General features: G+C 41.6%; 1 protein-coding gene across 2 annotated transcripts in view; it reads left to right on the plus strand.

Moving 5' to 3' along the window:
- Positions 1–16,726, plus strand: part of LOC144602427 (transmembrane protein 263) — a 125,514-nt gene extending 108,788 nt beyond the window's left edge. Inside the window, exons 3-4 of one of the 2 annotated variants that reach the window (XM_078415545.1) lie at positions 15,346–15,649; positions 15,740–16,726. In XM_078415545.1, the coding sequence (XP_078271671.1) occupies positions 15,346–15,632 (287 nt within the window). In that variant the 3' untranslated portion in view covers positions 15,633–15,649; positions 15,740–16,726. Of the gene's footprint in view, positions 1–15,345 lie in introns of both variants that reach the window. The other variant, XM_078415544.1, reaches the window with a different exon arrangement.
- Positions 16,727–17,173: the final 447 nt, after the last annotated feature.

Here is a 17,173-nt window from a genome sequence, read left to right on the forward strand (position 1 = left end):
CGTACAGACAGCGCCCATAGTGAGGATCGAACCCGGAACTCTGGCGCTGTAAGGTATCAACTCTACCTTTGCGCCACTCTTCGCTTTCCTTTCTTACCAGCTTCCACAATCTGCAGTAGGGAATTTTATTCTCTATTTATCACCTCCCATCCTTTATGAGGGTGAACTAAATTACTTGCATATGACCTGGTGTTACAGCAGTTACTTTTTCAGAATTTAAAGGAATCATTTTTTAAACATTTCACTTTAATTGCGGGGACTGTGCAAGGGAAGCTGTGTTTTCATGAAGTATGTATCATCTTCATTAAAACTGAGCTTCTGTCATGCACTGATCGGGTGCCACGTGGCGGAAGCAGCTACACAAGCCAGATGATTCCAGTGGCCTCCTTTTGTGCTGTAACAATATAAGTATCACAAAATAATCTGGGCCCTATATTTTCCACAGCCTTGACCTGTTGCGCTCACTGGAAGGATACTGGTAAAAAAACATAATTTTAAGTCCAATAAGATCATGATTGGTGGACATCACCGTCACACAGATTCATGCAGATACTACTCAGACCCATCGATTTACTTTCTTCTGCACTGCTGTATGAATTTTGATTGAAATGGATAATTTTCTAATCTCTTCGTTAAAGTCTGGCACCACCTCAGACAGATACAACACACCAAGAGTGCAAGCAATCAAAGTAGGAAATACAAACTAGGTTCTCTTGGCAGGAGAGAACTGATTTTGTATTTCCTACTTTGATTGCTTGCACTCTTGGTGTGCTGCATCTGTCTGAGGAAGCCAGACTTTAACGAAGAGATTAGAAAATTATCCATTTTAATCAAAATTCATACAGAAGATGGTAAATCGATGGGCCTAAGTAGTATCTGCATGAATCTGTGTGACGGTGATGTCCAACAATCATGATCTTATTGGACTTATAAAGTTTGTTTACCGGTATCTTCCAGTAAGCACAACAATTTGGAATTTAACAAAATAGCACATAAAGTAACATAAAGGAATTTCCTCACTTATTGTTACTAAATGTCAGTGCATGATTCCTTTATTATCAACAGTTGTTTTTGAAGAAATATTTGTACTTTGCCGCTTGGCTCCAGGTGATCTGCAGGATCAAAGTGTGAGACTCTTTGAATAATGGCATTTAAAAAAATGGATGTAAACATCAAATTAAGAAATGTAACATTATGAAACATACATAGATGATTCATTCCTGCCAACTGGTGAAGAATGACATTTTATTGAAACTTAGCAAAATATAAAATTTTAAGAATACAGATTTATCGGAATATTTTAACCTTTTTCTTGACCCTTTAAATGTCATTGTATTACTCTAAGCTTTGGAAATATGACATTTAGATGCAGGGTAGAATTTGACCTTTTAAAGATGCTTCATAGATAATGAACAATGTGAACTCAATTTTTCTCTGGAAAACCAGGTTCTTGCTTTCATTTTAACTGAACTACATGTGCTAAGATACATGTAATCAGGCAATGTGTAATTGTGAAGAGAATTCAACTGCTGTTTATATTTCGAAATTCATGCAAGATTTAACATTATGGTATTGAAACGAGCAAGTATAATCCAGTTGTAATGGAACTAGCATCCTGCGCTGTGGCACACACGATACAGTAATTGTGAATCAACAGGCTCCAGCAGGAGTTCAGCTGTAGCTTCATTGCTTCAACATTATTCAGCGATGGTGGTTTACGCTTGAGAGGTTTACCACAAATAGATTTTTACTCATGGTGAACTTGGGCTGAATGAAATGTTATTGTCATGTATTTTTGGAAAGGTCTAAAAGGTTGTTCTCCTTGGAGCAGGGGAAGTCAACGAATTTAATGAATATACTCAGAATTACAAAGGGATTTGGTGAGCAAATCTGGAAGGAAGGTTGATAACCTGAGAAGAAAGAATTGAATATACTGACTAAAGGACAAGATTTTTTTTGTGCAGCAAATTGTTATGATTTGTAATTTATTGTAGAGTTATCGGGACAACTTCAACAGTAACTGATGGAAAATTTTATAAAAGGGCTAGAGAGTAAGAGCAGAAAAACTCTAAACTAATTAAATAACTCTCCCACCGGGCTGATACTGCTGGAAACATTGGCCGCATCTGCTGCTGTATTAATCCTTAAGATGTTGCTTGTCTTGGCAATAATGTACTGGGGATAATGCTTATGTACAGCATGCCAGCAATACATTTTAAAGCAAGAGCTTTGGATCATAAATTGCCATACAAATATCAGAATTTATTTGTCATCTTTATATTGGTTCCACAAAATAACAAATAAGTAGCAACTATGAAAATACAAAATTATAAAAGTTATTAAATTGTTTTTGAAATGATTATATTTGGTAGTGGGTGCTGTTTTGTACATTCGGGGTAAAGTGATTTTCGTGTGCTTTTCGATAAAAGTCAGATCTTTGAATTGATCGGTGCAATGCGAAGCTGGAGGTTGGCCTTAATGCAAGCCCGACATACGCTTAAATTGTTCTTACACGGTGAATAGTGAAGCCACAGCAAGGCGTCCACACTGCTGGTCCTGTTGTCACCACTGAGTAGGCCCACTAAAACTGAATATGCCTGAAGAGCCATGCAGATGTCAGAGACTAAACAAAAGTGTGCCCATTTAGAGTTTGGAGATACAACGTGGTAACAGACCTTTCGGCTCATGGAGTCCGCACCGACCAACAATCACCCTTACATTGGTTCTATGTTAGACCAGTTTCGCATGCTACACACGAGGGACAATTTACAGAGGCCAATTAACCTACAAACCTGCATGTCTTTGCGATGTGGGAGGAAACAGGAGAAAACCCACGCAGCCACAGGGAGGACGTACAAACTTCCAGATCTCTGGCGCTGTTAGGCAGCATCTCTACCACCACGGCACTGTGCCACCCCATCTGCACCAGAGCTAACTGTTGATATAATCGATACATGGTTCTAACATTGTATTGGTCATATTTGTGAATAGAGCATATTCTTTTACAGTTTATTTTGTATGTCTATAAAGTTTCTTTAGATGAATAAGAAATCTGTGAAACAAGCTTTCCTACCAATATGTAACTTCTGAAGGCAAATTTGGAAAGTAAATTTGACTGTTCACTTATTGCTGGTTTTGCATAGCTATCAAAGCTTGGGCGGCGTAGCGGTAGAGCTACTGCCTTACAGCATCAGAGACCCAGGTTCGATCCTAACTACAGCTGCTTGTTTGTACGGAGTTTGTACGTTCTCCCCGTGACCACGTCGGTTTTCTCCGATATCCTCAGTTTGTACAGGTTTGTAAGTTAATTGACATGGTATAACTGTAAAATTGTCCCTAGTAAAGTAATGTAAATGTGCGGGGATCGCTGGTCGGTGCGGACTCAGTGGGCCGAAGGGCCTGTTTCCACACTGTATCCCGAAACTAAACTAAATATCAAGAGCATTGTAGGGAGAGCCACAACACATTATATTCTTTTATATTATTTCTCCTTTCTCATCATTGATCTATGGGGTTTATTGTTCTGGCCATTTTCACTGCTGTAATGGAAAGATTTCAGTACAGCAATAATAAGAAGCTAATTTTGTCCTTTTTCACCACATGTCCAACATAAACATTTCTGAAAATTATTGATGCTTGTAGATAAAGGAGAAAGGAGATTTGTCAGTTTGAATGATGAGTGCTTGTTTTTGGTCTATGTGACTCAGTAGCTTGAAGAGTCCTTTTATTCCCACTCGCCATAGGTCTTTGCTCCTTGCTAACATGTTTTAACTGATATTCAGTGGCACATGCAGGGGACAAGCACTCAGCTAGTCTGAGAACTAACACCAGCAATGGTATGTTTTCAATATCCTCTGCACAGTTGGATGGTGCAGTGTATTAGACTTGTTGGCCCTCATTGCTCTCAAGTTTTAATGCATTAATTATATTAAATGATGGGGTTTTTTTAAATGGCACCTGCTTATGTAATGGAGATGCAGAATAAATGTCAAGGTGCTTGATGAATGCCTTTCGTGAATCTAATTATCACGGTTGCTCTTTTCATTATTCCTGCCAGATTGGATATAATGTTTTTGATGAGAAAGCTCCAGCAAGACATGTGATGTTAATTGATTAGATCCATTTGGCCATTTCTCCATCATCTTTTATTCTTTGGAGTAGCACTCTGCATTTGGAACAGGCTTCTTTCACTTGTTAGCAGTGTGAGCATGAAGCATTCGACCAAAAGTCATGTTGTGATAGCTGATGTCAGAAATAATTAACTCTGATTTATGCGCAAGGCTTGCACAAATATTTTGTTTGTGGAAAAATATTGTCGCACTTACCTTGCATGTGCTCATTAGGTTTTGACCTTGCACAGAAGCATCAGACATCCATGTGAAAATGGTTTAGCAGAGGAGCTGAAATAGATATCATTTCCATTTGTAACTGTACGGTTCTTCCTCTCATACATTTTCCTCATGCCAACCGATGTTATAAAATGACATTCTTACAAAGGAGGAGAACTGTTCCTTAAATATTTACTCTGACCAGGGTCAAAGCTTTGTACTCCTTACAAAACACCTACAACTGAGGAATAAATTCAAGGTGCCCAAGAGGAAAGGTTTGATTGCACTGTTTTGCATTCCCACAGAGTAGCTGGCTGATCCACATGAATCATTAATCAGGACCTTTTAAATGGAGATGCTGTGAACTAATTTTTTTTCAACATGTACTCAGAGCAACAATATACTGCAAAGTGGAACATAAAAACTATATTCTGGGTTTACTTTCTTAATGGAAGTTTAATAATAAATGAAAGTGGTTAACTTTCAACCAGTAAGCAACACATAGAAGTATCTTGAATATCTTAGTCTAACTGTCGGGTAAGATTCATTCGTTTTAAAATAAATGGATGTGTCAGATTTAACATAGTAGTTTATATACTTTTGAGAGATGGGAATACTCAGAAGTTGGCATCTTAAGAATGAGAGTGCTTCTTTTCTCAGATTGGGGCCTTTGTTCTGAAGAAAGAAATGACACTATTATGATCTCATCAACACAATGTGCGGGTCTTCAGGTGAAACATTAATTCCGTTGTCGACGCAAGGAATTGCAGATGCTGGAATTTTGAGCAAAAATCAAAATGTTGGAGGAACTTTGCGGGACAGGCAGCATCCGTGGAGGAGAATGGACAAATGACGTTTCGGTTTGGGATCCTATCTATAAAAGGGTCCCAGCCTGAAACATCATCTGTCCATTTCCCTCCACAAATGCTGCCTGCCACGCTAGCTTCCTGCAGCAGTTTGCTTTTTGCTCATTAACTCATTTACTTCCTCCGCAGATGCAGACTGCCTTTCTGAATATTTCCAGCATTATGTATTTTTATTCTGCCGTCTAAAGTAATACAATATTCTTTTTTCCTATTGTGGAATGTACCCAGCTCAAACTATCAATAAGTGCATCACACAATATTTTCTCTGTCTGCACAAGGGATTGATTGTGGTAATGCTTCACTGATTGATTGTAAATTACCAAATTCAGGTGATTTCAGTGTCTATATTTTGAGACATGATGGATTTTATATTTTTTATATTAGTGAGCTATGCAAGTATGGAGGGCATTATTGATTTTGAATCCACAATATATATAGTTTAGACAAGTGTAACTACTGCTTGCATCGTTCCTGCAGATCCCCGTGTGGACAGGCATTGGATTCTGATTTCTTATCACTATAAACTGCAGTAGAAAAGTAAAACAAGTAGTCTGAGCAAGTGCGTGTATAATGAATAGCAACACATGATCTTTGAGTGCTGTTTGAAAAATGAATCCATCTGTCATCCTCATTAATGCTGATCGAAACAAAGGGTTAAAAATCACCAGAAATGTATTCCTCGTCAAATCTCCTTAAACCTTTAAGATGCTTCATGGTAAATTTGCAACACAGTTAATCTTTGTTTTTTTTTGTTCATTTCTTTCCCAGTTATGGCCTCAGGTGTAAATGTCATTGACTCCATTCCTTTCTTTAGTTAGTTCTATCTGGTTCTATCCTAACCACATGAGTTTCTTCCCGCTTTGCAAAGATATGCTGTTTGGTAGGTTTAAATATAAATCACCCTTAATGCAGATTGGGGGTAGAATCAGGGAAATTGATGGGCATGGAAGAGAGAATAGGTGTTTAGAAAGAAGTGGCAATGGATATTGTGATGCTCCACCTAAAAGAATTGCTCTGAGGACTGGCATAGATACAATGGGCTGAATCTCTTCCTCCCATATTGAGAGAAAATAATGGAAAAAAATTCAAATACTGTACTAAATTAACAAAGATTCTGAACTTTTTGAGGCAGTCTGAATATGATGAATTGATCTGTGGTGATCTTTATCACATTGCCTAATTTCACATATCTCTGGGGTATAGACCATTATATTCCTCTGGAGAAAAGTAATTGAACATTTAATTCTTCTTCTTCTTATCGTGTTCACACATGCTAGATATTGTGTTTCAGCCAAAACTGAACACAACTCTTAGCAATTTAATTGTGTAACTTGGACTGCTTCTTGCTGGATCCAATTTTTTGCTGAAGATCTTGGAACCTGGTTTGTCATCAAATTTGAAGGAAAATCTTTACATCAAATCAATTTTCCTCTGTATTTACTTCTATTTACTATTGGGCTTGTGTCTCAAATCACAATAATGCAGAACAGTCCTTGTAATTTTAATTTTATTATAAAGTTGGATAGATTTTAGATGGTTGCACAGGTTGAACTACATTTTTATATCTAATGGGAAATTGAGTCGTGATATACAGGCAGCATCTCTGGAGAGAAGGGATGGGTAACGTTTCAGGTCGAGTCCCTTCTTCAGAAACGTCACCCATTCCTTCTCTCCGGAGCCCCGCTGAGTTACTCCAACTTTTTGTGTCTACCTTCGATTTAAACCAGCATCTGCAGTTCTTTCCTACACATTTAATCAGACTTTACTGGACTTTATCTTGCATTAAACGTTATTTGCTTATCATGCATCTGTACACTGCAGATGGCTTGATTGTAATGTGCAAGAAGGAATTGCAGATGCTGGTTTATACCAAAGATTGACACAAAATGCTGGAGTAACTCAGCAGGACAGGCAGCAGCTCTGGAGAGAAGGAATCATGTATTGTCTTTCGGTCGACTGGTTAGCACGCAACAAAAGCTTTTCATTGCACCTTGGTATAAGTGGCAATAAACTAAACTAACAAACTAACTAAGCTAGATTTGTATCTGCTGGACTTTAGAAGAATGAGAGGTATTGATGGAAACCTATAAGACCCCAAGTGGTCCTGACAATGTGAATGTGGAGAGGATATGTTTCCTCTTGTGTGGGCATTGAGAACCAGGGGACACGTTAAAAATCAAGGATTGCCCTTTAAATGCAAAGAAAATACAACTTTCTTTCTTCAGGAGTCACAAGTCTTTGGAACTCTCCACCTCAAAGAATGGTGTTAGCAAAACTTTTGAGTATATTGAAGGTGGACATGGATAGATACTAAATAACGGGTGAAAGGCTACTTTGGACAGATGGGAATACAGTGTTAATCAGAACTCTCATGATCTTATTAAATGGTGGAGAAAACCTGGGGGGGCAAGTGGCCCATTGCACCTAATTTGTATGTATACATGTAAACTGGTATTCTAATAACTTGCCAGATTTACCTCTTTGTTTGCTCATTCTTTGCTTCTCATAGGGATTTTGAGGTGCATTGATCTGTATTTTTCAAAGGTGAGGTTCACTTTTTTTTTTTTGATCATCGTCCACAAAGTTTTCACGGTCTTTAGGTGGCAGATTAGCCCAATCCCGTACAGGGGAGCACTGGAGTCTATATGTGGACAAGGAACAGTGAGACTCCTAACTAGTCAGATTGACGAAACTTCACTGTAAAATATAAACCAGGGAACATAAGGCATCAAATATAATATAAGATTTAACTGGAGTACAGGAAGAGAAATGACGCTTAGAAAATATAAATTGTATTAAAGGAGAGAAAGAAAAGAGAGAATGAACTAAAACAATTTTAAATACTTCACTACTGTTTCTGAGGGAATGAACATTCACATTTATTACATTTCTTTAAATGGAGTAGAGATATTGTTTAGAAATATTTATTACTGTCATTGTTTAAAAAGACTCCACATTCATGCACTTTCTACACTGTCAGTGTGTTACTGCTGAGTAGTTAACCTTGATGCAGTTATTTAAGTATTAATCTTGTGCAAAGATTGCAACATCATTTACTGTGGAAGGTGAATTTCTGACTGCACTTCCTGATTTGTGCATGGATTGTGTATGTGCAGTTTCTGGACATTTATCTAATTTATCCTGTTATGATATTGATCAATGACAGCCTCATTGTAACAAGAACTACAATGTCTTCTGTGACACGGCAGGAGATAAGAATACCAAATGCAGGTGTGAAGCAAATCCTTAAATTAAATGAATTGCATTGGTGATTGAGTGATAGATTCCCCATAATTTCATGTGTACAGATGCCATTGGTCAATGTGATTGTTAAAAGAGTACATTTCAAACTGCGCTCCTCAATTCAAAGTTTTGTGTATAATATATTTTTTAAATACTCTCACATAACAGGAGATGCTTTTGATTGTTACAATCTATTCCTTCCCCTTGGACCCACTGTATTTCAAATCTCTTCTCACTGCTGACTGATTGCAGCTCCATAGGAAACACTATAGATCAGCATAGACACAATATAGTGGAAAAACTCAGTGGGTCAGGCAGCATCTCTGGAGAAAAGGAATGGGTGACATTTCGGGTCGAGATCCTTCCGTCACCTATCCCTTTCCTCCAGAGATGCCACCTGAGCCGCTGAGTTACTCCAGCATTTATCCTCGGTGTAAACCAGCTTCTGCAGTTCCTTCCTACACTTATAGATCAGCATTCTCTCCAACTCTGAGCAGCTGTCCATTTGATCTCCTCTATGGGAAGATTCATTTGTAGGCACCTACAACTGTGCACTGACGTGAACTTCATTTTCTTTGCTACCTCCCTACTGCCAACCTGTAAAACTGGTAAAAGTCAACAACAAAAATGACTATTCCTAGTCAATAGTCAATAGTCAATAGTCGTTTATTTGTTACATACACATAAATGTGTAGTAAAATGAAACATTACCCGCAGTTGAACAATAAGACCAATAAGATTAATCAATAAAAATGCAATAACACATACAATCACAACTAACACCAAACAAAAAGAAACATCCATCACAGTGAGTCTCCTCCAGTCCCTCCTCACTGTGATGGAAGGCCAGAATGTCTTTTTCTCTTCCCTGCCGTCTTGTCCCGCGGTCAGGCTGTTGGAGTTGCCACGTCGGGGCGGTCGGGGCTCCCGATAATGAAGCCCCCGCTGGGCGGTGAAAAAAAATCCCGCGGCCTATTTCAGGCCGCGCCGGATGGTGAAAGGTCCATGGCGGGCCGACCCAAGCCCCGCGATTCGGGGCGGGCGAACACGCTGCCTCTGCCGCTGCCGGAGCTCCCGATGTCGGCCCCCATCCAGGGGCCTGCGGGCTTCCGACGTCCACGCGGCCCGCGCCGGAGCCTCCGGAGACGAGTCGCAGCCGTTCCCGCAGCATTCGCAGGCAGCCAGCGCCGCAGGTGGTGAGTCCGGACCGCGGGCTCTGCGAACCAGAGACCCAGGTGGTCCCAGGTGCATGGCCGGTGGTAGGCCGCAACGGGAACGGAGACACGGCACAGAACAAAGGTCGCGTCTCCGTTCTGGAGAGAGAATGTTACAGTTACAGTTCCCGTTCCCTCCCACCCCCCCCCCCAAAACATAACATACAACACTACATCATATTAACACTACAATTGAGACAAAAACAACAAAAAACACAAAAGACAGACGGACTGCAGGCAAGCCGCAGCTGCGACGGCAGAGTCATATATCAAGGAAACAGGCCATACAGCCTGAATCTGTTGACCAGCAAGCATCCATTTACTCACACCATATTTTCTCTCTCCATTCCCATCAGCTCTTCCCAAATATAACTGCAGGCATAAGCAATAATGTTTGATATATACTCCAAGATCATTGAAGGTACCATATTTCCGAAAGATGCTGGAGTAACTCAGGGGGGGTCAGGCAGCATCTATGGAGAAAATGGATAGGTGAGGTTTTGGGTCAGGCCCCTTCTTCACATCTTGGTCTGAAGAAGGGACCCGACCCAAAACGTCACCCATCCATTTTCTCCAGAGATGCTGCCTGACCTGCTGAGTTACTCCAGCATTTTGTGTCTATCTTTGGCATAAACCAGAATCTGCAGTTCATTTTTATTGCGCCATATTTCCCAGTCAGGGCACTGTTTGATTTGCAAGCAGACTTGGGCAGCGGGTGCAGGGGAAGATTTGTTCCTTTGGATGTTACAGGTGTCAGATTTGGGAAGGACTATTGTAAACTGGTTCAGAACGCTGGGGCCAGGGTTCTGTTCACTTTAATTTCATCACAAATGGTTTGGATTAGAGTGTTGGAAAAGCAAACTGAAACTATGCCGACATCATCAAAATATAGTTTGCTAAGCAGCAAGAATAACTGCAAAAGACTCGCAGTGACAGTCTGTTTCATAGGATCAGCAGTCAGATGGCTGAGGTATAGTATATAATGCAAGATAGATATGAGTTCATTCATTTGGCAATGGGAACTGGAGTGCCTCTGTAGATGAGCACAAACCTACAATTTCAAACACTTCATTTTCAAATTGACAATGTTAGTTCATGAACCAGTATATAGGCCACATAGTAAAGTACAGTATAATACAATCTGTGCAAGTGAATGATTAAAGTACTGTTCAGTTTGCCATATCCCAATATGTAAATATCTTTATAGCGAACAGAATTATGAATATGATAATACCAGGTATGGGCAACCATATCTTTAATGAGCAACTAATGGGCTGCAAGGTAGTGCAGCGATAGAGTTGCTGCCTTACAGCGCCAGAGAACCGGGTTCAATCCTGACCATGAGTGATGTCTATATGGATGTTTGTACATTCTCCCCGTGACCTGTGTGGGTTTTCTCCACGTGTTCCATTTTCTTCCCACTCTCCAAAGATGTACAGGTAGGTTAATTGGATTCGGGAAAAATTGTAAATTGTCCCTAGTGTATGTGTGTAGGACAGTGTTAATGGACAAGATTCGCTGGTCGGCGCGGACTCGGTGGGCTGAAGGGCCTGTTTCCGCGCTGCATCTCTAGTGGTAGAACTGGCTCAAGTTCAGCAGAGATACAAAGGAGGTGATTTAACAGTACCAATGGTTTTGGTGAGGTAAATAAGGGGATACCATTTCTCATAAACTGGGAATCACTGATGAAAGCCATCAATCTGAAATTATCACAAAATGTTGGAGTAACTCAGCAGGTCAGGCAGCATCTAGGAGAGAGGGAATGGGTGACGTTTCGGGTCGAGACCCTTCTTCAGACTGAAGAAGGGTCTCGACCCGAAACGTCACGCATTACCTCTCTTCTAGATGCTGCCTGACCTGCTGAGTTACTCCAGCATTTTGTGATAACTTTGATTTGTACCAGCATCTGCAGTTATTTCCCTATCAATCTGAAAGTATCACCAAAGCACTCCATTTCCCTTGCTTCTCCAGTTCTGGTCTCTTGCACAATCCCAACTTCCTTTGCTACACCCTTGGCAATCAAACCTTTAACTACACACATGGAGCTTGATTATTTTACACTTTTTTTATTCGAATTCAGTTCAGGGAATGTTGCCTTTTTTTGTTATTGTTTGGTAAAATCAGGTTTCATTGGTTATTCAATGACTCACCCACGAAAAAGCAAAGCTGAATTCATATTGGTAATGAATACAGCAAATGCATAAGAAAATAACTGCAGATGCTGGTACAAATCAATTTATTCACAAAATGCTGGAGTAACTCAGCAGGTCAGGCAGCATCTCGGGAGAGAAGGAATGGGTGACGTTTCGGGTCGAGACCCTTCTTCAGACTGATGTCAGAGGGGCGGGACAAAGGAAGGATATAGGTGGAGACAGGAAGATAGAGGGAGATCTGGGAAGGGGGAGGGGAAGGGAGGGACAGAGGAGCTATCTGAAGTTGGAGAAGTCGACGTTCATACCACCGGGCTGCAAACTGCCCAGGCGAAATATGAGGTGCTGCTCCTCCAATTTCCGGCGGGCCTCACTATGGCACTGGAGGAGGCCCATGACAGATAGGTCAGACTGGGAATGGGAGGGGGAGTTAAAGTGCTGGGCCACCGGGAGATCAGTTTTGTTAATGCGGACCGAGCGCAGGTGTTCAGCGAAGCGATCGCCGAGCCTGCGCTTGGTTTCGCCGATATAAATAAGTTGACATCTAGAGCAGCGGATGCAATAGATGAGGTTGGAGGAGGTGCAGGTGAACCTCTGTCTCACCTGGAAAGACTGTTTAGGTCCTTTGATGGAGTTGAGGGGGGAGGTAAAGGGACAGGTGTTGCATCTCGTGCGGTTGCAGGGGAAAGTGCCCGGGGTTGGGGTGGTTTGGGTAGGAAGGGACGAGTGGACCAGGGATTTACGGAGGGAACAGTCTCTGCGGAACGCAGAGAGGGGAGGGGATGGGAAGATATGGCCAGTGGTGGGGTCCCGTTGTAGGTGACGGAAATGTTGGTGGATGATATGTTGGATCCGCTGGCTGGTGGGGTGGAAGGTGAGAACGAGGGGGATCCTGTCCTTGTTGCGAGTGGGGGGAGGGGGAGCAAGAGCGGAGCTGCGGGATGTAGAAGAGACCTTAGTGAGAGCCTCATCTATAATGGAGGAGGGGAAGCCCCGTTTTCTGAAGAACGAGGACATCTCGGAAGCCCTAGTGTGAAACACCTCATCCCGGGCGCAGATGCGGCGTAGACGGAGGAATTGGGAGTAGGGGATAGACTTTTTGCAGGGGACCGGGTGGGAAGAAGTGTAGTCCAGATAGCTGTGCGAGTCGGTGGGTTTGTAGTAAATGTCCGTCACTAGTCTGTCTCCTGTGATGGAGATGGTGAGGTCCAGAAACGGGAGGGAGATGTCAGAGATAGTCCAGGTATATTTAAGGGCAGGATGGAAATTGGAGGTGAAGTGTATGAAGTCAGTGAGTTCTGCATGGGTGCAAGCATGTTGAGAGTCACATTAACTGACTAAAATCCTCAAACGCCAAGCATTACTCCACTCAGCAGCACATCTATGAAGCACGAGGGAGTTGTTAGCATTCTGTATGGGCATTTTTTAAAGTCTGATCCAATGTCATTAGAATGGATTGAAACTGCATGGATGGCATCAATCTTCTTGGCATTTCATTGGTGAAAAATATACAAGTTGGCCTGCAGCATTGTTTTCTCTAGTTCTTGTCAGTTAACAATAAAATAAAATCCATCCCCATTATTTGGCCCTGCCTTATTTAACTTTATGGCCATCATCAGATTTTCTTTTGCAATACCTGTATTCCTGCAAAACAGTTTGGGGTGCTTTATTAAAGTGAATAATTATTACAAAAGCAAATTGTCAATTCCAAGTACAACTCAACGTGTAGTAAGCAACTGAGATGTTACATTTCAGTCTGCACTGTGGATTAATAATTTGTAAGTTAGAAATTTTATTTTACCTTTGGCAATATAGATGCTCCATTTCAAAAGGCAAGGGAGATCGGAGACCCAGCTGCCTTAATATGCCTTATTCTCTCAATATAGTTTATCTGAACTGTTACAATAGCATACAAAACAAAACCTTTTCACTATACCTTGGCACACATAACAATAATAAACTCAAACCTAAACCTAATCTCTCTAGCTGCCTCTTATAGTTATTCCACGGGTACTATTAACCTATCCCAATGCCCGTCTGAAGACTAAATGAGAAACTGGTTTGTTATTGAAAATTTGAAAACCTGACTCTTATATGTTGAGGTCCTAGCATCCAATTCGAATGCTTTAAATACGTTGTTATTATTATTTCTGTGGAGAAATAAAAAGCCTGAGAACAAAACATCAGTGTGTGATCGCAAAGCAAACGAAAATCCTTTGACAGCACAGGACACAAGCATTCTGAAACTAGCCCAAGACAAGTTGCTGGCTTACCTTATTTTATAGACGATGATTCACTTGGCACTTGATAAGAATGCGAGTTGTCATTAATACATTCTGGTGCAAAAGAACCAATGTGAGTCAGCAAAGTTTCATTTCTTCATGGAATATGAAACTATGAACAATTATTGGTCACCTTAATTCTGCCTGCATTATTTCATCTTTGAATTTGGTATTATAATCACACCAGTAAACTGAAATTGCATTCATGTTTTTTTGCTTTACATGTGCAGTAAATCCTCCTTTTGACGGACCATTTCATAACGGATTGTGGTCATAGCAGACTGAACGGCCAACAGCTGCCCGCGCCATCCCCATCACACGTTGCCTACAGCGCCAGCTTCCTGCGTCACCCTCGGCTTGCTCCACTTCTAGGCCGGAGCTTCTGCCACCACCTCCGGCCCACACAGCTCCCTTGGCCACTTCCAGGCAGCGTCTCCCACCGCCACCGCTGACCCTCACCTGCACTCCAACCACCCGTGAGCTGCGACCATTGACTCCACTGGTCCTCCCTCACCTCTCCCCAGCCACCAGCAGGCCGGGGCTGTCAACCCACCTGGATTCCAACCCCAGTCCAAGAGTCTGAAAAAGAATCTTGACCCTGTCCACGTGTCCACCTGTCCACGTTCCCCAGAAATGCTGTCTGACCTGCTGAGTTACTCCAGAATTTTGTGTCTTTTTGTGTATTAACCAGCAACTGCAGTCCTTTGTTTCTACTACTCATACAATGATAATACCTTACTCATTTGCGGTGGACAATCGGCAATAACGGACACCATTCCCCTCCCCCCCCCCCCCCCTTTGGTCCTTTATAACGAGAGTGATTAGCATCTTAAATATATCGCAGTTTTAAAAAAGTATTTCCATTGGGGTGGTACAGTGGTGGTGTAGAGTCGCTGCCTTCCAGCGCCAGAGACTCAGGTTTGATCCTGACTACGGGTGCTGTCCGTACGGAGTTTGTACGTTCTCCCTGTGACTGCATGGGTTTTCCCCATGTGCTCCGGTTTCCTCCCACACTCCAAAGACCTACAAGTTTGTAGGTTAATTGGCTTTGGTAAAGATTGTAAATCATCCCTAGTGTGTAGGATAGTGCTAATATACGGGGGATCGCTGGTTGGCGCTGACTCGATGGGCAAATGGCCTGTTCCCGCACTGTATCTTTAAACTAAACTACAAACCATGGTCTTAAAATGAATGTATTACTTGTTTCAATGTGCCTGGTCTTATTTATGGCAATCTGTTTTTTTACAACATTATTCCCATAGAGTCAAAGAAGGAGCTTGCCGTACAAGAGGCAGGAATGATCTGGAGGATGACGGGAGGCCTCTACAGCATGACCAGAGGAGCGGTGGGTGCCACTCTCGGGGGCGTTGCTTGGGTTGGAAGCAAGAGCCTGGAGCTAACCAAGACGGCAGTGACCACGGTGCCAGCGGCTGGCGTTGGCTTGGTGAAAGGGAGCATGTCCGCCGTGTCCATCGGTGTTGGTGCTGTCGGTTCAGCCGTGGCCAGCAAGGTTCACTTTACATCCAAAAAAAAGGACAAATCCGACTAAGTGAAGCAGTTTGTAGGGTATGTTTTCCTTTAAAAAAAATTCATCATGATTTAAGTATACCTGGACATGTTTCGACACACTGCCACGGTGTATGTTTTGTTTTAAAGGGCGGCCAGCAAGATATGTGCTTCTACAAAACTTTGCAGCCCCCACACCTCTCCCCCACCCCATCATCTCCAAAGCTCATGCCATATCTCTTCATTGTGCGAGCTGTCAATGACAAACAGGGCATTTGATCCCATTCTACAATGTCCATCTACAAGGTATCTGTAACATTCTGCTTCTCGACTCCTCCTGGCATAAGGATGGTCATAGCACCAGAAAGAACATGTGACGCCCACAGTTAAAATGTACAAGCATGTTTTATTTGAGGGGTTGTGAGGGCAAAAGAACATGTTATCAACATTTCAAAAAAAATCAAACCTGCCCTCCCCACATGTATATATTTATTGATTCACGTAGTATTTTATATGTTTTGTTCCCGTTACGTATAAAGGGGCTAATTTTCTGTATCAGGTTTTTTCTTTTTTCTCTGTGTGGAATAGAACATGGGGTATATATTTGCTTCAAACGTGTTGGTGGCAGAAGGTTTAGAATGTTGTGTTGGGAACAGTAAGCATGCAGTCTTCATTTATTTTCTACAATGTAGCGAGTCTTTTTTTTCTTTGCCTGGTTATGCTCTACCTCATGGCCAACCCTGGCATGGCTAGCCAAGCCAGGGTTGGGAGCGATGAACAGTCAGTGCTTTAGCCTCAGTTACATTTTACCGTATGTAGCCTGACTCCTCACCTTTCATTATTGTTACCTGCTACAACAGCAGGCAGTCGTTACAACAGGACGTTGCTGTTTTGCACTCTTTCCTCCCTGTTTTGCTCCATGTTTAACTTTCCATCATCTCCTTGCACACCTGATATTTCTATAACAAGTTTATGTATTAAGACTGAGAGGCAATTGATTTCTGTTGACCAAAATGCAAAACATTTAGTTTTTGTCTATAATAGAACTATTTTTGCAAATATGACACCTGAAAGCTACGAATTAGACTGTAAGTCTGTATTTTAATGGAAATAAAGTTTACAAATCCCAAAACAGCATGATTGAAAATGTTCAGCTTTCCATGATTGTCATAATTTGTGCTGAATGTCTGTGAATTTGCAAACACTGGAACGCCATATTTGCATCTATTGATTTGCTGCAAAGAAATCGTAAACATTTAAGCCTGGGATGTGGATCATACAATTTAAATTCAACATTAAAAAACAATCCTAAAAGTTGATGAATTGCTCATGCAATTAGATAATTAAGAGAATGGAAATGGCAGATATGGAATACTGTAGTAATTGAACATGAAACGATTGGACAAGTGCATGTTGGTTTAAGAGGCAGATAAATAAAGATGGGCAAGTTACCTTTTTCACTTGTAGATATATTAAGTGGATGTGGTGCAAGCCAGCCCCAAGGAGCGGGCACTGTGCCCGCAACACCAATTGAAGAAGCTGATCTTTTTTGCCTGTCCATTAGGAGAGATGTGCAAGCTACAA

This window comes from Rhinoraja longicauda, chromosome 18, assembly GCF_053455715.1.
Source record: "Rhinoraja longicauda isolate Sanriku21f chromosome 18, sRhiLon1.1, whole genome shotgun sequence".
NCBI classification, from domain to species: Eukaryota; Metazoa; Chordata; class Chondrichthyes; order Rajiformes; family Arhynchobatidae; genus Rhinoraja; species Rhinoraja longicauda.